General features: G+C 43.2%; 1 protein-coding gene across 5 annotated transcripts; it reads right to left on the bottom strand.

Moving 5' to 3' along the window:
* Positions 1 to 317: 317 nt before the first annotated feature.
* On the bottom strand, positions 318 to 25401 carry LOC137357565 (zinc finger protein 892-like). Of its 5 annotated transcripts, none has more exons than XR_010971185.1 (5): positions 25328 to 25401; positions 18884 to 18943; positions 4594 to 4717; positions 2542 to 2698; positions 318 to 1312 (listed from the first exon to the last, which is right to left on the bottom strand). XR_010971185.1 is itself a non-coding variant. In XM_068023987.1 (2 exons), exons 1-2 carry the CDS (start codon positions 25332 to 25334, stop codon positions 22971 to 22973), a joined length of 1269 nt encoding a protein of 422 aa, XP_067880088.1. In that variant the 5' UTR covers positions 25335 to 25370; the 3' UTR covers positions 20550 to 22970. The 5 variants fall into 5 exon arrangements, 1 of the variants encoding a protein (XP_067880088.1); XR_010971186.1 differs by lacking the exon at positions 25328 to 25401 and adding an exon at positions 20247 to 20349; XR_010971184.1 differs by lacking the exons at positions 18884 to 18943; positions 25328 to 25401 and adding an exon at positions 5986 to 6070.
* Between the last annotated feature and the right edge of the window lie 637 nt (positions 25402 to 26038).

Genomic DNA, 26038 nt, shown 5'->3' on the forward strand with positions numbered 1-26038 from the left:
AAGATCTCACCATCCTGTGAGGCCTTCAGTAATCCAATTGAGAGACAAGGCTGACCTCCAATAAAATGTGGATAATTCATTTGAATTAATCCTCCCGATCTAAAACAGTCCTTTTAAGAGCCTTGTGACATTTTACGATGTTAAAAGTGCGACGGAAATGCCAGTTGTTATTGTTGGTGTTGTCAAGTGGCTGCACTTAATGACAGGACAGTGAAAACCCCTTTGAAGTTCCCTCCACGTGTGGACTTAAATAAAGTCCCCGGGCAAAATTAACCCGAGCTATCAACCTGAGAAGCAGCAGTGTGATTTTCAGTTTTATTTTTACTACAGTAACACCTTCACACCTTTAACAGCTAATAGAGGAAAGTCAGACCCTGCTTTCGGTAGCGGCTTCCAAATATAAAACGGGGAATTTTTGCTTTATGAGGACAAAAGTCATGAGAGATACTGAATTCCTAGATTCTAACATTCGGATGCAGACCCTGTGGTTTTGCAATTGAAAGAACATTTATAAAACGATGGGAAAGTGTCGAAGAATTTAGCCTGGTTCTGCAAGCTCATCAAGCTAACAGCGAGGAGAGATTTCAAAGTTTTTGATGGGTTTCTGGTCTCCCCTTAAGGAGAAAACAATCCCACGGAAAAGTGGCCCAATCATGGCTGGCAAGGGAAATTCGAGATAGTATTAGATTAAAGGAAGAGATGTATAATGTTGGATCAACAGATCGATAGGTTAAATTGAGGCGTGTATGAATGGCAAAATTATTTCATTTTCTCACTGTGAAAATCCATAAATTGCGAAATAGTGCATGTACCAGTTACGGATGAAAATTATGTTGAAAATGTGGATTTCTAACTGATTCTTTGAAGAAAATGTTAAGATAAATCTCTGTTCCACAGGACGAGGCTATCATCATCATTACGGTAAATGCATTAATTCAGTGAACTTATTCTCTTTAATGTATATATTTGAGAGTGCGTAAACGGTAATGTAAAGCAATCTAAGCGAAAAAGGTATTGTGAACCACCCAACAAATATCCCGTCTGGAAGCCATTCCCCTGCTTATTGGCGTCTATTCACGAGTTACGAAGTATTATTTGTGGTCATTTCCTATTGTTGAAATTAGAAGCCAAGCACTAAATGGACTTTTGCGACCTCCTTCTACCACTTCCGAGCGAAGTAAACACAACGGAAAACGTCTAACGTCAAACGTTGTCATTGTCCAGAAATTAAGGAGTTACTCTGAAAATTGGAACAGCTCATTTGAGCATCTGGCTCGGATTTCTCATGCTTCCGGTAATCCTTTTTCAACTCCTGTGTTAAATAGAAGACAGAGGAATGTCTCAAAGATTATTCATTATATGTCCCCTAATATCACCAACAGGAATTATTGATCCTAAGTCCGCTTGCTGCTAACATCAGATGACTGGCCAGATCCCACTGTCCTGTGAGGACTCTAATCATCCAATTGATAGACAAGGCTGACTTCCAAGAAAATTTGGATAATTTAATAGAATTAATCCTTCCAATCTAAAAACAAAAAAACTAAATGCGTAATGAAGAAATGTTAATATTTAAATTTGGTGTTAACTAATCAATATCACATTGCTATTTGGTGGAAATTTGGTGTGCCCATATTGGCTGCTGTGTTTGGTTTTCCAATTGATAGACGAGGCTAAGAATTCAAAACGATGAATGATTTACTAAAAATGAGACTGGTTTTGCAAAATGAGCTAAAAGCAAAAATAGATTTCAAAGTTTCCGATTGGTTTAGACTTTTAGGATTTCCATTTTATTCAGAACAAACTTTGGCTTTTGGGTGAACTTGAAAGACAGACAGATTTCCGTGCACTCTTAAAAGTGAATTTCTTTCCGTACTTACTGTCATAACCTTTCGACAATAACGTTGGCCTAAGCTGTTTGAAACAAGAAACTTCACTATATTGGCTAACAGCATTATTGTTCTATAAAACTGCTCTATGAGTTCAGTATTGCTTGACATTTCATGCAACACTGCACGGTATTACATCAATGACAAGAAATTAATACATCCTAGCTTCCCTAGGGGATTCATGATGATCAGGCTTTGTACGTCGCACTCTCGTATGAGATCTAAATTTTGGGTGTGTACGCCATGTATACTATGTATACCATGTGTACTATATGTAACCTTGTCGGCCATGAATTCATCTGTGACCGTATCTCCTAGTTGTTAATTATCCCACCAAACAAACGCCATGTTAACAGCTCAAGATGAGTAGTTTTATGTCCTGTCCTATTCTTTTTGACCTCCATCTCTGTCGTACTCTGATGAATTATAATTTGTCAGGAAATAAAGGCATCAACTAAAAAACAGATCTCTCAGATTTTGGCGTCACGCTTTAGTTTAGTTTAGTTATACAGCACTGAAACAGGCCCTGCGGCCCACCGAGTCTGTGCTAATCCTACACTAATCCCATATTCCTATCACATCCCCACCTGTCCCTATATTTCCCTACCACCTACCTATACTAGGGGCAATTTATAATGGCCAATTTACTTACCAACCTGCAAGTCGTTTGGCTTGTGCGAGGAAACCGGAGCACCCGGAGAAAACCCACGCAGACACAGGGAGAACTTGCAAACTCCACACAGGCAGTAGCCAGGATTGAACCCAGGTCGCTGGAGCTGTGAGGCTGCAGTGCTAACCACTGCGCCGCCCTTGTTATAAAAATTGGAGCAAAACAAAATAATAGGTTAAAACGGGAGAGTATGAATGGAAAACGCTATTTATCTTGTATCGATCATCCCTAATCCACAATTTATAAAGCCATGAATGATGCACCTTTCACAGGAACCCAAGGGAGATCTCTTGGATTGCCTGGTTCAGCTGGACTCTTTAATCTGACGAGCTGTAAATTTGTCAGGAGATAAAGAAAACTATTTACTTATAGATTTGGCAGTCGATGCATGTTAAAATGTTTAGCAATTGGAGCAACAAAGGTTAGTAGGTTGTAATGAGGCGAGCATGACTGATAATTGGAATATATATTTTAAAGAAAAACTGTAATAATTATTCATTGAAACCCTGAATGTATCAGTTACATTCTGTAAAAAAAAAAGTTGAATTCGAAATGATTCCCTGAAGGCAACGTTAAAACAAATCTGTTTTGTTTCGCTGATAACATGGTGGTTATGGCAAATCTTTGAATTCACTTAATTCATGTTTTCAAAATCTTCAGAGGACTCAGCACAAGTTATTGAAGCTTTTATACCAAATGGACATCGAATCCTAAGCATTAAATGTAGTGGCACGGGGCGCAAAATCAAAATGTTATTCTATACTGGCACAAATCACTGGTTTGGCCTGCGTGGTGGGAAGATTCGGGAAAGGGTAACTTCCAGAGCAATAAGAGAACTGGAGAGGCTGCAGTGCAAAGTAACAATTTTGGTAAAGATCAGCAGAGTGGGTCAGGAAGGGGCAGAGAGCAACCAATGTAATTGGGCTTAATTGACAAGGGTGACAATGGGGGAACCATATGAAAGAAAAGAAAGCTAAATTCAGTAGATTTAAATCCACAAAACATTCACAAGAAAATGAATGAATTATTCGCACATATAGAAATTAATGGGTTTGATCTAATACCCATTATGGAGCTGTGGTTGCAGAGTGACAAAGGTAGGGAACTATATATTCCAGCTTAGCTGACCAAAATATATAGGAAAACTGGGAAAAGAAGACTGGTTGCCCTCATAGTAAAGGATGTGATCAACACAGAACAGAGAAAGAATCTCATCGCGGAAAATCAAGATGCAGAATCAGTTTAGGTGGAGCTGAGAAACAAAAAAATGATAGGAGTAGCGTATAGACACCAAAACAGCAGCTGTGGTGCCCAGCAGAATATAGATCAGGAAAATAGAACTTAATTATCAGGGGTATTACGGTAATCATGGGGATATTTAACCATCATGTAGAGTCGTTCATTGGTTTATATTATGACGTTTTCCACTTTTTTGACAATATACTCCGTAATTTCGGGAAAAATAATCTTTAAAGAAACTTAACATTTGTACGTAAATGTAGAATATGTACAGATTTTGGCATCAAAGAGTTAGGTTCGTAATAAAACAGTGGATCAACAGAACAATAAGTTGAATCGAGGCGTGTATGATTGTCGGAATTCTTTTGGTTTCTGAAGATCTGCGCCAATCCATAATTTGCGAAATAGTGCATGCGCCAGTTACTGAAGAGAATTAAGCTGAAAATGTGGATTTCCAATTGATTCTTTGAAGAAAATGTTAAGACAAATCTCTTTGTTCCACAGGAACAGGCTATCATCACGGTTACGGTAAATGCTTAATTCAGAGAATTTATTCTCTTTAATTTGATACTGCGTAAATGGTAATGTAAAGCAGTCTAAGCGGAAAGGGTATTACGAACCACCTAACAAATATCCCGTCTAGAATCCCCTGCTCATTGACGTCTATTCACGAGATACGAAGTATTACTTGTGGTAATTTGCTATTGTTGAAATTAGAAACCAAGCACTAAATGAACCTTTGCGACCTCCTTCTACCACTTGCTAGCAAAAGGGACACGACAGAAAATGTCTCACCTCAAACTTTACCTTTGTCCAGAAATTAAAGAGTTACTGTGAAAATTGAAACAGCTCATTCGAGTTTCTGCCTGGGAATTCTCATGCTTCCCATTTGTCATTCAGGATTGAATCCTTTTAACACCTGTATTAAATAGAACACAGAGGAATATCACAAAGATCATTTATTATATGTCCCCTAATGTCACCAACAGGAATTACTGAAACAAAGTCTGCTTGCAGATAATATCAGATGAGTGAACAGATCCCACCATCCTGTGAGGACTCGATGGTCATCCCAAGGAACTCCAAGAAAATTTGGATAACTGATTTGAATTAATCCTTCTGATTTAAAATGAAACAATTAAATGTGTAATGAAGGAGCGTTAGTCTTTTACTGTCAAATAATTAGGTACCTATCAAGAAAGTGTAGCATGCTTGATTAATAAATGGAAATGAAGCGAGTATGAAAAATATCAAAATTAATCTCATTCCTACAAAGAACAAAGAACAAAGAAAATTACATAACGGGAACTGGCCCTTTGGCCCTCCAAGCCTGCGCCGATTCAGATCCTCTATCTAAACATGTCGCCTATTTTCTAAGGGTCTGTATCTCTTTGCTTCCTGCCCATTCATGTATCTGTCTAGATACATCTTAAAAGACACTATCGTGCCCGCGTCTACCACCTCCGCTGTCAACGCGTTCCAGGCACCCACCACCCTCTGCGTAAAGAACTTTCCACGCATATCCCCCCTAAACTTTTCCCCTCTCACTTTGAACTCGTGACCGCTAGTAATTGAATCCCCCACTGTGGGAAAACGCTTCTTGCTATCCACCCTGTCCATACCTCTCATGATCTACGCCAATCGATAATCTGTGAACCTCTGAATTTTCCAGTTCCTTCACATAATTGGCCTGTTAACGTGGATTTTCAATTGTGTCTCTGCAGGCAATATTAACACAAATCTCTGTTTCACAGGAGGTGGCTTTCATGGTTCCTATGCTGGAGGCTATTATGGCGGCTATCACGGAGGCTATCCCGGATGGCATCACGGTACGGTAAATGCGGACCGGCATCTTTGTACGCTGCGAGGTGCTAGAATTGTTTATATTTAATATAGTTGCTCTCTTACATTAACATCAGGCAGCCGGAGCAAAATATAAATTCAAAAACTGAAATGCAAGGGGCATCAAAGAATCAAGCGTAGATTTCATGTTCCAGTCATCAACATAACACAGATCTTTGAAACACAACCACTGGCTTCTTGCAATGTCAAAAGAGCCAGAAACAGACGGACTTACTGCTGGTTTTAGAGTGTTGAACTCATGCTGTGCAGCGTGCTCCAAGTGGTAATAAAAACAACTAATCACCGGCTCTTTCTCAGTGCGGAAAAACATATTATTTAACTGACCTGTCTATTCAACCCATTGATAGATTATTCACAGGGGCCCAGAAAGGACAACACTTCCGACATTTCCGCAATACCAACTTGCTGTGCTTCTTTGTTTCCTGCCCAACACACAACTTCCTGTCCATGCTGCATTATTTCCTGTCAAACGGTGCACGTGAAGGTTTCTATAAGACCTCTTAAGCATTTTATTAACGCCAGTTGACAATCTATTTTTCAGAAGTTATTACATATTCTTTGTCTATTGGTCTATTCATGATATCTATTAAATTGTTAAACATGTTTTTCCTTGATTCTATCCATGTTGGCTGTCCTTAATTAAATGATGCATTTCTAAATTTATTGGCAATTATGAATTCTAAAAGATGTCACAATTATTGCCAATGATACGACCGCGACGGGCGCAGCACTGTCTGTTCAGTCCCGTCACTCCACAGATCGCAGCATATTATTAAGTTTTCACACACAATCGGAAAGCAGCCGAAGTAAACACTCTAGCAACCCCAGAATGAAGCAGACCAAACCAGGTATCTTTAGTCAACAACAAATTAAGTAGTTATTTAAAAAAACTAAATCTTAAACACTATTAAGATAAACCTATGCCCAAAAACCTTATAATTTCTTAATTTAATCTAACTCCCCTATTCACACACATGCATTCAAAAGTACCAATAGTTAACTTTTGTTTTAAAGTAGTTTTTAAAATTAGCCATCTCTTAAGAATAAATGAAACAAGACAGTCTTTGTAGTTTACGTTCCTGATGGATGAGATCTTCTAATGTGAAAATAGTTGAACGTCATTTGCAGTCTGATGAAAATAGTCTTCAGAAGATAGGCATTCACCTCTTCGGCTGTAACAAGCATTAACACTTATTTGAACGATGAGCACAGCAATACAAATAATTTCTGGACAAAGAAAAGGCTTTTCTTCTTTACTCAGGGAATTAACTGGGCTTGTAGCACCTTGAAGAATTTTTCTGAGAGAGAATAAAACAGCTCTTCAGTTCGCCTGGCTGAAAAGTCTGTTTCAAAACTAACTGATCTCAGCTGGTTTTTGACAGCTCTACACACAGTCAAAATGGAAACATTACCATGTGACATCTTTTCTCTCCTGCTGTTGCCCAGGGTAAAAAAAAATGCAGCTGTGGTACACTGTGTCTCCAGAATTCCACAATCTTCTCTCCCTTAAAGGTACATTGTTTTTAACAGAGTCATAAAGGCACACACTGTTTTTAATCCAAGGAGAAAAATAATTCCAGGTCTGTGGTGATCTATCGCTTTCCTATTTATGCCACAAGTTCTTTGAAAAAAGATGTGATATTGCCAACTTTTCAGTCTCGTGCCATGAGTTCAACATGAAAGAAATTTGAAATATTGAAGTCAGCATCTCCTCGACAGTGGTGCTTTATCCAGTGGCACGTGGTTAGCACTGCAGCCTCACAGCTCCAGTGACCCGGGTTCAATTCTGGGTACTGCCTGTGTGGAGTTTGCAAGTTCTCCCTGTGTCTGCGTGGGTTTCCTCCGGGTGCTCCGGTTTCCTCCCACAGCCCAAAAGACTTGCAGGTTGATAAGTAAATTGGCCATTATAAATTGCCCCTAGTACAGGTAGGTGGTAGGGAAATATAGGGACAGGTGGGGATGTGGTAGGAATGTAGGATTAGTATAAATGGGTGGTTAATGGTCGGCACACACACTGTGGGCCGCAGGGCCTGTTTCAGTGCTGTATCTGTAAATCTAAAATCTAAAAAAATCACTCTGTAAATCTCACATACGCTAAGTATACCCACCCCGTTATCCCAAAGATAATTCTACAGTCATTAAAAGGTAACAAATGAAATACCTTTGTGCGAGCAAGTAGATAAAGTGAGCACCAGGTGATTTAATGTCAGCGTTGGGCAGGCTCATGAAATGCAGAACTCCATGTAAATGTTAATGAGCTTTTTTTTTGAAGAAGTGACTGGTTGTACAGATAAAAATGAAACAGTAGCTGAAGCCTGTGTGGAATTTCAGAAGGTGTTAGCTATAGGGTCTCACAGTAGGTTGGCGGGCCAAAAAAAACTAACAATCTTCTATTCATATAAGATAGGTTCACAAATAAGAAACAAAGTGGATAAACTGGCGTTCCTTTTATTGGAGAAGGATTGGATGATTGGATGAAGGAGATGATTTTCAGAAGTCTTTTGATAAAGTCCCCCACAGGAGATTGGTTAGCAAAATTATAGCACATGGGATAGGAGGTAATATACTGGCATGGATTAATGATTGGTTAACAGGCAGAAAGCAGAGAGCAGGAATAAACGGGTCATTCTCACGTTGACAGGCTGTGACTCATGGGGTACCGCAGGGATCAGTGCTTGGGCCCCAGCTGTTCACATCATATATCAATGGTTTGGATGTGGGGACCAAATGTAGCATTTCCAAGTTTGCAGATGACACAAAACTAGGTGGGAATGTGTGTTGTGAGGAAGAAGCAAAGCGGTTTCAAGGGGATTTGGGCAGACTTAGTGAGTGGCAAGAACGTGGCAGATGGAATATAATGTGGAAAAATATGAGGTTATCCACTTTGATAGGAGGAATAGATGTGCAGAATATTTCTTAAATGGTAAGAGATTAGAAAATGCAGCTGTACAAAGGGACCTGGGCGTCCTTGTCAGTAAGTCGGCGCAACATCGAGGGCCGAAGGGCCTGTACTGCGCTGTAATGTTCTATGAAAGCTAATGTGCAGGTGCAGCAAGCAATGAGGAAGACTAATGGTATGTTAGCCTTTATCGCAAGAGGATTTGAGTACAGGAGTATTGAAGTCTTGTTTCAATTGTGTAGAACCTTGGAGTACTGAGTGCAGTTTTGGTCCCCTTACCTTAGGAAGGATATTATTGCCATAGAGAGAGTGCAACGAAGGTTCACCAGATTTGTTCTTTGGATGGCGGGACTGTCCTATGAAGATAATTTGGGGAAACTGGGCCTGTATTCTCTAGAGTTTCGAAGAATGAGAGGTGATCCCATTGAAACCTACAAAATACTTAAAGGGATAGACAGGGTAGATGCAGCTCAGATGTTTCCCCTGGTTGGGGAGCCTAGAACCAGGGGACACAATTTCAAAATAAGGGGGAAGCCACTTAGGAACGAGATGAGAAGAAATTTCTTTACTCAGAGCGTTGTGAATCTTTGGAATTCTCTACCCAGAGGGCCGTGGAAGTTCGGGCATTGAGTATGTTTAAAGCAGAGATTGATAGATTTCTAAATACAAATGACATAAGGGGATATGGGGATAGTGTGGGAAAAAGGCATTGAAGTGGATGATCAGCCATGATCATATTGAATGGCGGGGCAGGTTCGTTGGGCTGAATGGCCTACCCATGCTCCTATGTTCCTATGGATGTGATGTAGCCCAGCTAAATGCTAATAATAAACGAGTGGCTTCTCCAAACGGCTTGTGATCTGCACTGCCACCTGGATAGTGAAGGTAAAACAAAATGTACCTTCACTGCTGCTAGTTTAACAGCATGCACTGAACCTCAGAAATTACTTGCTGGTGACAAGTATTTGAAAAGATTTGATGTGGAAGCTGCTAAATCAATTCCAGCCCTGATAATTTTTATTATTTAACCAATCTACCGTGTTCCCTTTATAGGTCACTCATGCCACTATAACTATGAGTGTGGCAAGGGTTACTGCTGCTACTATGGACACTGTGCGCCATATAGATACTACTAGCGCTACTGAACGGCGTCCTTCCAGTAAGTTGACCCTTTAATACTTCCTATTGGTAGAGACTATTTTTTTTAAATACTCATCAGGCCAGTTCCAGCCAACAGTGAGTTGATGGAATGGAAAATGGATCATGTTTAACGGTGCAAGAATAGCATTAGATATAGTTGAAAGAGCGCTGGAATATTCGTAAACTGAATACTGAACGTGTTTATTCATTGAGGAGCAGAATTCATGGGTAAAAAATTACTACAAGGTTAAATATATCATGGAAACAAGATAACACACGTGAAGGGAATTGATGATCAAACCATATAGTGCTCTGGTCATTCCAGGGCTAGGGTAGTGTACTGGTTAAACCACAAGGTTAATAATCCAGAAAGTTTCACAAATAATCCAGAAACGTACTTTCAAACTCCAGCATGGAACTTCGAGAATTTGAATTCACATTGAATGAGATCTGTAAATAAAGAACTAGCATCAGTAACACTTTGAAGCTGATGGATTGTCGGACGCTCCAATTGGTTTACGAACTTCCTTTCCGGAAGAAACGTCTTTATTGGTCTGGCCAAAATGTCACTCCCGCCCAGTACAAACGCGGTTGACTCTTAACTTCCGCCTGAAGTGGCTGACGATCAAATTGCGCTGGATATGAGATGTCAACATTTCCAGCGGCGCCCCGTTGCGAGAATGAATAAAACAAGCGCCATAAACTGGGGCGGCACAGTGGCGCAGTGGCTAGCACTGCAGCCTCACAGCTCCAGCGACCCGGGTTCAATTCTGGGTACTGCCTGTGTGGAGTTTGCGTGGGTTTCCTCCCACAAGCCAAAAGACTTGCAGGTTGGTAGGTAAATTGGCCATTATAAATTGCCCCTAGTATAGGTAAGTGGTAGGGAAATATAGGGATAGGTGGGGATGTGGTAAGAATATGGGATTAGTGTAGGATTAGTATAAATGGGTGGTTGATGGGCGGCACAGACTCGGTGGGCCGAAGGGCCTGTTTCAGTGCTGTATCTCTAAACTAAAATGTATCCAGTTCAGCCGAATAAAATAGAAGGGAGGCATTAGGTAGTCATGGACCGATGGTCGGTGTAAATTTTCATATGCATTATTTTGCCCGTAATGTAGCAGAACGGATCCCTTGTCCTTATATCGTCCATCTCAATCCAATGGGGTGAAAATAGAATGGTTGATAAGCGGGTGATCCAGTTCACCAGATTAACGTCCATCTGCAGCAGATGAAAATTTGGCGCAGATGAGTTTTAGGTTTTGAAAGATGTAATCTAAAATTGTTGGATATGAGAAAGGTAGCTCCAGTAAACTGCTTCAAAGTAGTCGAGAAATCACGAGGTAGATTTTCAACTTACTGCCCAAGGAAAGTGAACATCAACGTTAGTTTTACATGCAGACGGCAAGTAGAAAAAAAAAATCTCCACCAATGAGAAATGTTAATAGTGGAAAGAGTTATAGCTTTAAAAACTGTTGCTGGTAAATGTGATATCACAGCACGTTGGCGTGGTGCAACATTGAGGTCTTTCATAATGGCATGGATAGAAGATTGTCTAGCGAACAGGAAACAGAGAGTAGGCATAAATGGGTCATTTTCTATTTGGCAAGATGTAACGAGTTGTGTGCCACAAGGATTATTGCTGGCGACTCAACATTTTATCGAAACATAGAAAACAGGAGCAGGAGTAGGCCATTCGGCCCTTTGAACTTGCTCCGCCATTCATTATGATCATGGCTGATCACCCAACTCAGAAACCTGTTCCCGTTTTCTCCCCATATCCTTTGATCCCTTTAGCCCCAAGAGCTATATCTAACTCCTTCTTAAAAACAGACAATGTTTTGGCCTCAGCTGCTTTCTGTGGTAGCAAATTCCACAGGCTCACCACTCTCTGGATGAAGTAATTTCTCCTCATCTCAGTCCTGAAAGGTTTACCTCGTATCCTTAGACTATGACCCCTGGTTCTGCACTCCCCCACCATCGGGAACATCCTTCCTGCATCTACGCTGTCAAGTTCTGATAGAATTTTATAGATTTCTATGAGATCTCCCCCTCACTCTTCTGAACTCCAGCAAATATAATCCTAACCGACTCAATCTCTCCTCATACGTCAGACCCGCCATCCCAGGAATCAGTCTGGTAAACCTGCACTCCCTCTATAGCAAGAACATCCTTCCTCAGATAAGGAGACCAAAACTGCGCACAATATTCCAGGTGGGGCCTCACCGAGGCCCTGTCTAATTGCAGCAAGAGATCCCTGCTCCTGTGCTCGAATGCTCTCGCTATGAAGGCCAACATACCATTTGCCTTTTTTACCGCCTGCTGCACCTGCATGCTTACCTTCAGTGACTGGTGTACGAGAACACCCAGGTCTCATTGCATATTCCCCTCTCTCAGTTGATAGCCGTTCAGATAATAATCTGCCTTCCTATTTTTGCTACCAAAGTGGATAACCTCACATTTATCCACATTATACTGCTTCTGCCATGCATTTGCCCACTCACTTAACTTGTCCAAATCACCCTGAAGCCTCTCTCCATCCTCCTCACAACTCACCTTCCCACCCAGTTTTGTGTCATCTGCAAATTTGGAGATTTTGCATTTCGTTCCCTCATCTAAATCATTAATATATTTTGTGAATAGATGGGGTCCTAGCACCGATCCCTGCAGTACCCCAGTAATCACTGCCTGCCATTTGGAAAAAGACCCGTTTATTCCTACTCTTTGTTTCCTGTCTGCCAACCAATTTTCTATCGATTGCAATACACTACCCCCAATCCCATGTGCTTTAATTTTACACGCTAATCTCTAATGTGGGACTTTGCTGAAAGCCTTCTTAAAGTCCACTGGCTCCCCATCATCATATAGTTACATCCTTGAAGAATTTTAGTAGATTTGTCAAGCATGATTTCCCTTTTGTAAATCAATGTTGACTCTGTCCGATTCTACCACTGCTCTCCATTATAATTATATAATTATAAATTATATAATTGTATAATATATATAAATATATTATACAATTATACAATATTATACAACATAAAATTATAAATTATATAATTGACATAAATTAATTGGATGAAGGGACTGAAGATTCAGTTGCTAAATTTGTTGATGACACAAAGATAGGTATGAAAATAAGTCGTGAAGAGGACAGTGGAGGATATAAAGGAATAAAGATAGGTTATGTGAGTGAGCAAAGATCTGGCAAATGGAGTATAATGTGGGAAAGTGTGAAATTGTCCATTTTGGCAGGAAGAATAATAAAAGAAGCATATTATCTAAATGGTGAGAGATTACAGAACTCTGAGATGCAGAGACATCTAATGCGTGAATTGCTAAAGGTTAGTGTGCAGGTACAGCATGTAACTGGAAAAACTGATAGATTGTTATCATTTATTGCAAGAGGAATTGAATATAAAAGTAGAAAGGTTATGTTTCTGTTATACAGGGCATTAGAGAGACTACATCTGGAGTATTTTATACAGTATTAGTCTCCTTTTTTAAGGAAGGATGTAAATGCATTGGAAGCAGTTCAGAGAAGGTTAATTAGACTAACACCTGGAACGGACAGAATTCCTTATGTGTAGAGGTTGGACAGGCTAGGCTTATATCTGCTGGAGTTTAGAAGAATAAGAGGTGACTTGATTGAAACATATAAGATCCTGAGGGGTATTGACAGGGTGGATGTGGAAAGGATGTTTCCTCTTGTGGGAGAATCTAGAACTAGGGATCACCGTTCAAAAATAAGGAATCACCCATTTAAGACAGAGATGAGGAGATTTTTCTTCTCTCAGAGGGTCGTGAGTCTTTCGACCTCTCTTCCTCAAAAGGCAGTGGAAGAAGAGTCTTTGAATATTTTTAAGGCGGAAATAGATAGATTATTGATAAGGAAGGGGGTGAAAGGTTATCAGGGGTAGGCGGGAATGTGGAGTTGAGATCAGCCAATGATTTTGTTGAATGTTGGAGCAGTTTCGAGGGACCCAGTGGCTTACTCCTGCTCCAAATTAGTACGTTCGTATGTAATTGATGTTGCGGAATGTGGAGGAACATCTGCTTTAGCTGGGGCAGCATTTCCTCAAGAATCATTGTGGGATATTTGACAGAGGAGACCGAGATTTGTGCACCTGTATCCCCAGATTTCTCCATCTGTGCTTCGATCTCTGATATCAATCCCTGAATCTGGGTGACTCAATCCACAGATCCCTTGTTCCTTGTATTCCTTAAGAAAGCTTATCATTAGCTTATAGTTATGTTTTCGTTCCATACAAAATTAATTTACAATTATTATAGATAATTTGTCACATAGCCGCCTGTTTCGTTGTGAATAAGTTTAAAATGTTGATGTCTAACAAGAAAGTGCATTTATATTTATTTCCTGATTTTCAGGGGAATTCATGCTTCCTGGTTGGGACCTTCAGAGACGTATTTGTAATTTTTGCTTAGAATCTGCTTCAGTGATTGATTCAACCCCAATCAGTAGTTTCTTAAATTGGGTAAACCTCACTATGGATCGGTAGCATCAAGGAGAACAGATGGTTCTGTGACACCACACCTCAACGAACTAAGCTGTATATTTCTAAACATCACAATGTTCGCATATGGCATCATCGCTTGTGAGAAATTACATCCTGGTTGCGTGATTGGAGGTCTTTGGGGCATGAATGTTATCTGTCAATAAAATAAAAAGCTGTTTACCTTAAGAAGCAATTTGCTCCCGATGATTGCATCATTTGGTAAAATATACTTAAACAAAATTGATATCAGCTCTTGCAACCAAAATGAACTAGTTCTTCGAGAGAAACATCGTAGAATGATTTCTAAAAAGAACATGATAATAGTGCTAATTGGGTGCATATATTATCTTTGTTTTATTACAACGAGAAACAAACGAAGAAACTGAAATGTAAGATTTAAATCTTAAGCTCTGAACAGGCTTTTTTTTTTCCTGAAAGGTCAATATGAGACTCCAAGACCTAGAAATTAGTTAGCTGTCGTCTCAGGAGCAAAACGGCGGATATATTTGTGTGAACGCTCATTATATGCCAGAAATGCGCCGCCTGCCATATTGATACTGAGAGAACAAGCATCAGGAGCTACTGAAACAGCTGTTCGGGCTTTGCATAAGCAGATATCAGGGGGAGGGATAAACCGGAAATTAGGCAGCCATTCCTATGGGCTGCTCTGAACGCCACTGGCGCTTGAAACCTTTGGTATGTGTGACGTAAGCAGCTTCCCTCTTTCGGAACGGTTGGACACTGCCACCAAACCACTAAGCTTTGTTTTTAACGTGTTGACCTCGATGTGGAGCAGGATGAACAGGGGTGCTCCTCCAAACTCCGGGGAACTTTCTAAGACCGTTGCAGGTTTCTGCGTGGTTCTCTCACGATTGTATCCTGCCAACCCTTACCCTGAGGACTGCGCCTCCCTCCTAAACGCATCACTCCTCTGATGGTCGACCCTCCCTCCCGATAGCCTCCCTTCTTCTAAACGTCGCCCACCCTTCCAACCCCCTTCCCAAGCCGATTGCTTCCGTCCCTTTCCTGACCGTTCTCCCTTTGCTGATCGCCTTGCCAGGTCGCTCCTCATCCATCGTGAGCGTTCCACACACTGTCCCAGTCACTCCATCCTTCCTGATCGCTTCTCGCCTCTCCCAGATTCAACCTGAGGGACACCAATGCATTGGATCTAAATTAACAACGTCCGTTGCGCCACCAGCAGCTCGCTGATCTGGTAGAGATGGGGCCCAAGGACAATGTCAAGTGATCAATGGGCGTGCCCGTAGCAGGACAGGAATTATCCCTTACATCTAATTCACCTTGGAAGGCCAACACAAACCAATTTCTAGGGTGAAGAATCTTATATTTACCAATAACATGCAGCAAAAAACAATTCGATTCGTTGCTCTTAATTTGGAAGATTTACAGACACATTCTGTGCAACTTGGCAGCTCTTTATCGAGTTCGCCAGCCCTTTACATTCCCTGTCGAAGACTTAGTTCGATCAAAAAACAAACTTTCATTTGTGACCATGAACATCATTTAGTTTTTAATGTTGCATGATATTGGGTTGAGTTGGGTTCCAGTGGATGAGGTGGGTTCAGTTCGATTTTGTGTTAGACGCAAGAGTTCAGATAAGTGAAACTGCATGGATGGCGTGGAGGACCTCGGTAAGTTTGATTTAAGTTGAACTCTCATGTGTTGGGGTATTTATGTTGAACTACAATTTGCCGCTGTCTCCATGGTGGGCAAGGTAGTTTTGCTTCGCTTGCAAAATAAAATTATATTTCATGGCAAGAGACTTGTCCGTGTTTTTTTTCCCAGAAACTCTGTATAACACATACATAATTTTTAATTTTAATACGTATGTTAGTTTCAAAAACAATACAGAATGCTAATTAGTCAATTATAAGGCAAAGAAACCAGCCAAACAGGTTTTCTTCCGTTTATAGAAGAAAGGTTGAAATGCATTAAACTTAAACGCTAATTCGGTTAACGCCTACAGATACATGACACGCCCAGGCTAGCATGCATATGCAATACACACATGGAGATAGAGACAGAAAAGAGCATTAGAAATAAAGTGGAAAAGGTTGATGCAAAGTCTGAAGATGATTTTGGTTACTGTTCTTCCAGCTCACTGTAGAGTCCTTGATTGGCAGGTAGGTCTTGCTTTTCATTGGGGCCCAGTATTCTTCTTAAACCTTGTTCACTGTAGGAGACTTTTCTCTCTTGAGGTTCACACGTCCTCAGTGGGTCCAGAGGCTTGTGAGAAAGAGATGGGAGCAAACAGGAGAGGTCTTCTCAGTCCAGAAGCAAACAGTCTTTTTCTCAAACTTTCTGTACAATTCAAAACAACTCAGGTTGTCCAGCAGGTTAGTCATATGACTAACTTTGTGGCTTTGTGGATTTGGTCATCTTAGCAGTCATCCTGGAATGTGAGCTTCCTCACCTTCAATGTCTGGTGATCAAAGTCCATTGTGGGTTGAATGTGTCAGGGAATGGCCCTTCGTCATAGAGTCATAGAGTTATACAGCACAGAAACAGGCCCTTTGGCCCAATGCGCCTGTGCCAACCATCAAGCACCCATCCAGTCAAATCCCATTTTCCCACACTTGGGCCCGTAGCCTCGTAGCCTTTGTCTCCACAAGCACTCTTTGCTCGTGTGTAAATGTTTTTTTCCAGCCACAGCTGATCTGTTTAACAAGTCATTTCCTCACTCCAGCAACAGTTTAAAAGTAATGTTCATATGACAAAATTAATATGCCTCATTCTTGGCAGGTGGGGGCCTGCATGACAACATATATCTAACTACATTGGGTCTATGACCTTCTGTTTACGTGAATTAGAAATGCAAATCTGGAGCCCCTTGGATCTCAAGGAGCACACAAAGTAGGATGAGGCAAAAAAAGAAAGTTTATATCAGATACTGAAATCCCAATGCTGCAGAACGTCAAGAGGAGTACAAAAATACAGGGGTGAAATTCGGAAGAAAACTAGGAAAGCAAAGAGAGGGCACGAAGAAACAGCAAATAAAATCAAAGCAAAACTGAAAAATGTTTTATAAGCACATAAAAAGGAAAGAGTAGGGTCGATTGGGGACCTAAAGGCAATTGGTGTGTGGAAGTGGAAGATGTGGGAATTGTTCTAATTGAATGTACAGATTTTGGTCTCCTTATCTAAGGAAGGATAGATTTGCCATAGAGGGAGTGCAACGGAGGTTCACCAGACTTATCCCTGAGATGGCGGGATTATTTTTGAAGAGTGAGAGGTGATCTCATTGAAACTTTAAAAATTCTTAAATGATGTGACAGGGTAGGTGTGGATAGGGTATGGTGAGTCTAAAACCAGGGGACACAGTCTCAGAATAAGGGGCAGGTCATTTAAGACTGAGATGAGGAGGAATTTCTTTACTGAGATTTTTTGGAATTTTGGAGGGCTGTGGAAGCTCAATCATTGAGCATGTTCAAGACAGAACTGGATAGATTTCTGGATAGTAATGACATCAAGAGCTATGGGAATATTGGGGGGGGGGTGTGGAATGGCATAGAGGTAGATGATCAAACATGATCTGTTTGAATGGCGGAGCAGGCTCGACGGGCTGAATGGCCTACTCCTGCTCCTATTTCCTAAGTTTCTATGTTCCTATGTCTGGTTTCACAAACGAGGGAAACGATAGACTGAGTAATAATAGCCCAGACAGCCTATTTACTAATTAATCAATGGCAGCTTGCATGGATTGGTTAAGGAAGTTCATGTCTGACTAACTTGATTGGACTTATAACAATGTAGAAAGGAGAGATGATGAGGGTATTGCATTTGATTTTGTGTACATGGATTTTAGCAAAGCTTTGGACAAGGTCAATCATGGCAGACTGGTTAGAAAATTAAAAGCCCAAGGATCAAAGGGAGAGTTGCAAATTGTACCAAAATTGTTTTGCTGGCAGGAATAAAACTGTAATGGTCGATGGGTAGGAAGGTTGTTTCCAGAAGAGTTCCGCAGGTTTGAGCACTAGGTCCCATTTCGTGGTATATATCAGTGACTTAAGCTTTATCAGGACTGGCAAAGATTAGAAATATAATAGGTTTTGAGCAAGTGGAAGAGGGAAGGGGGGGTGGTGGGTTGGTGCAGTGGAGAACGTTAGGGAAGGTGTGTGATAGGGCGGAGGGCAGGAGAGATTTTTGGTAGACACCTTATCAAACACCAGGAGAGAAAGGAAAAGCAATGAAGGTGAAACAAAGAGTTGCTCAATGTGCTGAGATATCCCTTTACTCTAAATGGGAAATTCGTCAAATAAGAAATCGGTTGATCTGACTCCCCAATATCACAACTCAACTCCATATTAGAATAAAAACAAGAAATGCTGGAATCACTCAGCAGGTCTGGCAGCATCTGTGGAAAGAGAAGCAGAGTTAACGTTTCGGGTCAGTGACCCTTCTTTGGAAGGGTCGACATTCACCAAAGAGACTCGGCAATGGTTAGGCCTCCCAGAGCCTGCCGCTGAATCTTACACAACCCCCACGCCACCATCCGACCCGCTGGGGTGGCGTAAAATTCCAGCCGTGGTCTCACCAATGTCCTATATAACTGAAGCATAACATCCTTACATTTATATTGAATTCTTCTCATAATAAAGGATAGCATTCCATTAGCTTTCTTTATTACTTGCTGTACCTGCATACTAACCTTTTGTACCTTGAAGGACCTATAGTGGGGCCACAGCTTTTCTGTAGATTTATATATGACCTGGATGAAGGAATAGAGACCATATATCAAAGTTTGCTGAATACACAAAGTCAAATGGCATAGTACAGTGTAGCTGGGAACAGATATTGCAAAGGGACATTGATAGATTAGGTGAGTGGGCAAAATTGTGGCAGGTGGATTTCAATGTGGGGGCATGTGAGATCATCCATTTTGGACATATGAAAGATAGATGAGAGTATTTTCTTAATGGCCAGAAGCTAGGAACTGTTGATGGGCAGAGAGATTATGGAGCCCAAGTAAATAGATCGGTAAAAGCTAGTGGACAGATACAGGTAATAAATAAGAAGCTAGGGAATTTTTTTGCTTTTATCGCAAGACGGGAAAAATACAAAGAATGCAGGTAACATTCCAGCTGTACAGGGTTCTGATACCCCGTCTAGATCACAGCATGCACTAGAAACGCAAGATGGATATAACAGGCTTGAAGGGGCCGAGGCACAAATTTACACGAATGATGCCAGGATTTAAAGTGTTAAATTAGGGCGACAACATGCATAGACGAGGCATGTCTTCCCTTCAACATGTAGGATTAAGCAGTATTCTAAATGAAGTGTGTACGACGATTAAAAAATTTGATAGGGTGGGTAGAGGTAAAATATTTCCTCTGGTGGAAGTCTACAGAACAAGTGGGCATGACCTTAGATTTCCAATTAGGACATTGTTGGGTTATGTCAGAAACCATTTCTTCAACTAGAGTGAGACCCGTGATCAAAGTAACAGAATTGCCCATGGCTGCAGTTGCTCTATATGTCAACAGGTTGTCTATGTATACCAGGCTCGGCAACCGCCGGTGCCTCACCAATTGAAGCAGCGAGTTGAAGAGACGATTGCTGTGATCCAAAATTATCAGTTTCTACTGTTGTTCCTCCGGAACACCATGTTGGGGCAGCAGATAAGAGCTTTAAAGCAGCGCGTTAGTAATATCTGTATATAAGAGGGAGTGTGAGTGGCTTTCTTAAACCAGAAACAATCATAGAATGACACAGAACAGAAACTTTTTGGCACATCGGTCTGTGCCAGAGCTTTGAAAGAACTCTCCAATTAGTCCCACTTCCCATACTCTTTCCACATGGCCCTGCACATATTTCACCTTCAAGCATTTATCCATTTCCCTGTTCAATGTTATTGCTGACCCGGCTTCCTCCACCCTTTCAGGCAGTGTATTCCAGATCATAACAACTCACTTTGTGAAAGCATGTTTTCCTCATGTCACCTCTGCTTCTTTTGCCAATGGTTTTTAATCAGCTCAGTGTGGTGCAGGACGTGAGGCTGTGATACTCACCCATTAACTGCTGTTTCTTGGAAGCCTAGAAATGAACGCTGTTGGGGATGAATGATTAACACGGGGGTAACCATCCCAGAGCTATGCGTTCAGCAGCCGAAAGAATCCATTTTAGATAAATAGGTTGCAGCCTCTGGTAAAATATGCGAGGAATATTACAGACATCTGCTGAAATCTCCTGGGCCCCTCCTAAACTGAAAAGCTACCCCGTGCTTGGTTTAAATAAGGTGGAATATTAATAAGCAGCCCATCTCAGAGCACAAAGATATAGCAATTTACTTTATTTTTGTAACAAAAGCTAGATAATCAGGTGCACAGTGTGGTTACAGGGGTCACTCACTATAATGTCAACTAATGTCATACTCCTGCAGCTCCATCAGACACCAGTAACTGGTTTATAACACTGTACAAGCTGGGAGCATCAATATTGTATAACAGTATAACACTGATTGTATTAACATTGGACAATGGACAGTCAATGCAATCTATAGGACTGTCTATATAACATATTGCGATTTTTAAAAATATAGTCATTCTCCGAATGTGGACGTCGTTGGCAAGGCCGGCTTTGATTACCCATCTCCAGTTGCCCTGACTGAGGGACTTGCTAGGCATGTACGTTGGTGTGGGACTGGAGTCTCACACAGCATCAGGCTGGGTAAGGACAGCAGGTTTCCTTCCCTAAAGCTTTATTTTAATTTAAAATTCAAACCTCTGTGAGCTCAATTTCTTTGGGTTAATAGAGTCATGAATTCATTATGGAATAGAGCAAGTCATTCAGCCCATCGAGTCCATTCCAGCTCTCTGTAGAGCATCCAATCACCCCCATTCCCCCACTCTATCCTTGTAGTTCTGCATAGAGTCTGGTAACATTAGTGCACTAACACTAATGGGGCCAGCCAGCCTTAGCACTGTGGGATTCCCAGGTCCCAGCAGACTGGGCGCAGGAGTCTATGGACGTATTCAGGTGTCTCCACTGGTGTAGAGAGGCTGCACTGAGACAGGACATGTTCCACTGGCGTAAGGAGGGAGGCTGCACAGAGACAGGACCTGGTCAGCTGTTCTCTGTTGGTGTAGCGAGGGAGGCTGCATGGAGAAAGGAACTGGTGAGTTGTTCTCTGTTGGTGTAGAGACGGAGGATGCATAGAGAAAGGGCCTAGTGAGTCGTTCTGTGTTGGTGTAGAGAGGGAGGATGCATAGAGAAAGGGCCTGCTGAGTTGTTCTCTGTTGGTGTAGAGAGGGAGGATGCATAGAGAAAGGGCCGAGTGAGTTGTTCTGTGTTGGTGTAGAGAGGGAGGATGCACAGAGAAAGGATCCGGGGAGATGAGCAATATGCAGAATCCTTCTAGAGATTAGTACGACAAGGGAGAGCCACTCAGCCCATCTCCAGAATCTTACAGTACCTCATCATCACACTGACCTGTCTCTCAAATGCCTCCAACCTCCCTATCCATGAAACAATATGTGGGAAGGCTTAGAATCATATAGCACAGGAGGAAGCCATTCAGCCCATCATTCCTGTGTTCATTCTTTGAAATAGTTACCCAATTAAGTCCTACTCCCCCATCCCTTTCCCCAAAGCTCTGCAAATTTCCCCTTTTCAATTCTTTATATAATTTCCTTTTGGAAGTTATTACTGAATCTGTTTCCTCCACCCTTCCAGGCAGCGCATTCCAAATCATAATTCCCTGCGTTAAAAAAAAATGATCTCCCCTACTGGTTCTTTTGTAAATCGTGCTAAATCTGTGTCGTCGGGTTACTGACTCTTCAGCCACTGGAAACAGTTTCACCTTATTTACTCTATCTAAACCCCTCATGATTTTGAACACCTCGATCAAATCTCTCTTCATCTTCACTTTTCCAAGGAGAACAACCCCAGCTTCTCCAGTTCCTCATCCCTGGTACTATCTGCTTTGCACGCCACCAAGGCCTTGTCATCCTTCTTAAAGTGTGGTGTCCAGAACTGGACACAATAGTCCAGTTGAAGCTGAACCGATACCAGTCCTGAACTGCCCCTTCACCTGTTTGCACAGTCACTGTTTAACCCTGGAAGAATGCTACAGATTTTATCTTCCCTATTGCACCTCATATCCTCTCCTCTATGATGTCCTCCTTCTCATTCCCTCCTTTCAAGGCTGGAGAGTCAATCATTTCTCCCGAGTTCATTCTCTCTGCTGTAGTTCCAGGACCTGTTTGATGCTCTTGTGCCTCAATGACCACATATGAACACAATGTTTCAGGCACAGCCTGAACAGCACAGCGTATGACCTGGGGCCTGCACTCAACTGGAGTCCGTAGAGACCGGCAATTGGCTGTGTTTTCCCGATTGTTTCTCCACACCCTGGGACCTGGTGAGTGAGAATCTCACATCCTCAATTCAGTGATGGGGGAGCTACAAACCTGACTTTCCTGGGGAGGAAACGTCCGATGCTGTTTAAAAGCCCCAGTTGTATGCAACAGTCACAAGTGACTGAAGCCTGGGGCGTGGGGGCTGACCGCAGGCTGAGTCTAGTTCCAGGCTGGTGGGGGCAGGACTGGCCACAGCCCCAGTCATGATCGGTGACGGGGGAGGGAATGAAACCTGACCACAGCGTCCTTCTTTGCCTGAACCTGCTTTCCACAAAGAAGGTGTTTTCTTAAACATGGCCACTCACCCCATTTTCCCACTATTCTTGGTAACTTGCAGCTTTTGTTAGCGGAACTTGGAATCTTCCCATGATGCCATCAGCCAATGGGCTTTGAGAGCAGTCGTCTATCTGCCAATGGGCTTTTAGAACGGTCTTCTCCATCTGCCAATGGGCTTTGAGAGCAGTCGTCTCTATCTGCCAATGGGCTTTTAGAACGGTCTTCTCCATCTGCCAATGGACTTTTAGAGCAGTCTCTTCCATCTGCCAATGGGCTTTTAGAGCAGTCTTTGCTGTCTGCCAATGGGATTTGGGAACAGCCATTGCCTTCTGCCAATGGGCTTTGAGAACAGTCCATGCTACCTGCCAATGGGCTTTGAGAACAGTCTTTTCCATCTGCCAATGGGCTTTGGGATAAGTCTGCAATGGCTGCTGGTTTCTCATCCTGGCGGCTGTGACCAGCAGCTGCTGTCAGCAAATCCTGGGGCTGTTTATTTCTGATGTGCATTCGCTGGTGCTGCAGGAGACTGGAGGCCCAGACATAGGCCTTCCCACAGGCAGAGCAGCGGAAGGGCCGCTCGCCCGTGTGAGTGTGGGCATGCTGCTGGAGATCAGCTGCCCGGACGAAGGCCTTCCCACAGGCGAGGCAGCGGAATGGCCTTTCACCCGAATGAGTGCGTCGGTGGCGGATAAGGTCAGTGGAACGACGGAACGCCCGGCTGCAGTCAGGGCAGCCATAGGGCCGCTCATCTGAATGGGTGAGGCGATGCCTCTGCAGGCCAAAGAGTTTGGCAAAGGCACGGCCACAGTTGGAGCAGATGTAGGGCCTCTCGCCCGTGTGAGTGCGCTGGTGCTGCGTCAGGTCTGAGGACTGGTAGAAAGCCTTACCACACTCAGTGCACTTGTAGCGCCTCTCGCCGGTGTGAGTGTACGTGTGGTGGACCAGGTTGGAGGAATAGGCAAAGGTCTTCCCGCATTGTGGGCACACATAGGGCCTCTCGCCTGTGTGGGAGCGCTGGTGCTGCTTGAGGTTGGGCAGCTGGGTGAAGGACTTGCCGCACTGGCCGCAGGTGTACGGCTTCTCCCCGGTGTGGATGCGGTAGTGCTTCCAGAAGTCCTCTGGCCGGATGAAGGCTTTTCCACACTGGGGGCAAGGGCAGGGCCGTTCTCCCGTGTGTGAACGTCGGTGCAGATGCAGGCTGGACGAGTGGGTGAAAGCTTTGCCGCAGAAGGTGCAGACATATGGCCGCTCGCCGCTGTGAGTCCGCAGGTGCTGGATTAGCACCGTCGAGTGGGCGAAGCTCTTCTCACACTGATTGCACTGGAATGGGCGATCCCTGGCCCGGGACAGGCTGCTCACTCCTGACAACATACACATACAGAGAAAGGCCAAGCATTAAATCAGCAACCACTGAACAGGAGAGGTGGAGGGGGTGGGAGGGGGAGGAGAGGCAGAGGAGGAGGGGAGAGGGGAGGCAATAGCCGAGGGCGGGAGAGGGGGGGTGACAGAGTGAGGGGATGCAATGGAGGGGGGCGATGGAGGGAGGGCTTTGGGGGAAGAACAACAGGCCAGAGTGAGAGTGTGATGTCATGGGAGAGGGTGATGGAAGGGGGAGATGGACGGGTTTCTCAGTCTCTGGCTGACACTGTATCTCTGGTCATCTCACTCTACACATAATCATATCCTCTAGATATTGCTCTGCCTGAAAATCCAAAATTGTCGCCCTGGCCATTCAGATCTCTCGCTCTCTGCTGTGAGAATAAAAAAAATACTGAAATGTTGTTTCTACAGCTTGTGGAAAATTACCAAGAAGTCATTTCTGCACAACATAATGAAATCACTGAACAAGGGAACTGATAAGGGGATGTAAGTAAAGACCTTGAGACAGTACGGCAGTTAAAAATTGTGCTTATGCAGAGAAAAGAAAAACAGCAAGCGTTAGAACAAAGGATGTAGTGAATGAGTGAACTGACAGCTGCAAGTTAACACACACACAGGAGGCTTGCAAAAGAATGGAGAGCCAAATAAGGTAAAACAAAAACAAGAGTCAGGGGCTAGAAAGTTAGAGTAGGGGGAGAAGTAAACAGAGGAGGAGACTGTAGCAACCATAGGATAGGTTAGTGTCATAATATGTTATAACCAATAATGTAAAATAAAGGCGTGGACAAATGGATTTGTATTGTATAAACATGAACTGAATATGTTGATCGGTGTGCCTGCTTGTAGGACACCCGATCTTGCAAGAACGTTAAATAAACTTACTTCTTCAGAGTTTGACTTGGTGTAAATTATTATTAAGTGGGCTACGTTTCTCACAACCCTCAACCACACCCTCCCTCTCACCCCCTCATCATTTATCTCCCCCTCCCCTTCTCCCGCACCCTTTCCCTCACCATCCCTTATCAACCAACTCCTTATCCCTCAACCCCATTCCTCCGTCACGCTCTCTCCCTCACCTTCCATTTCAGACCGGAACCTCAGATAAAACGGCACAGCAAAAAAAACTTCCGCTCAGTCGGATCAACTTCCGGACAGGAGAGCCACCTCCAGGGACAGCGCCGCCTACAGCAGGGAGGAAAGAGAGCCACCTCCAGGGACAGCGCCGCCTACAGCAGGGAGGAAAGAGAGCCACCTCCAGGGACAGCGCCGCCTACAGCAGGGAGGAAAGAGAGCCACCTCCGGGGACAGCGCCACCTGCAGCAGGGAGGAAAGAGAGCCACCTCCAGGGACAGCGCCGCCTGCAGCAGGGAGGAAAGAGAGCCACCTCCAGGGACAGCGCCACCTACAGCAGGGAGGAAAGAGAGCCACCTCCAGGGACAGCGCCACCTGCAGCAGGGAGGAAAGAGAGCCACCTTCAGGGACAGCGCCACCTACAGCAGGGAGGAAAGAGAGCCACCTCCAGGGACAGCGCCACCTACAGCAGGGAGGAAAAAGAGAGAGAGCCACCTCCAGGGACAGCGCCACCGACAACAGGGAGGAGAGAGTGAGTGAGCGCTACCTCCAGGGACACCGCCACCTACAGGAGGGAGGAGAGAGACCTTCTGGGACACCGCCACCTACTGGAGGGAGGGAAGAGAGCTCGACTTCTGGGGCCAGGTGATGGTGCTAAAGGTGTCGATGGAATTTGGGATCAGATTTGGTTGAAGGGAATTAGGCCGATTTATTCA

Source organism: Heterodontus francisci, chromosome 48 (assembly GCF_036365525.1).
Source record: "Heterodontus francisci isolate sHetFra1 chromosome 48, sHetFra1.hap1, whole genome shotgun sequence".
Lineage (NCBI taxonomy): Eukaryota > Metazoa > Chordata > Chondrichthyes > Heterodontiformes > Heterodontidae > Heterodontus > Heterodontus francisci.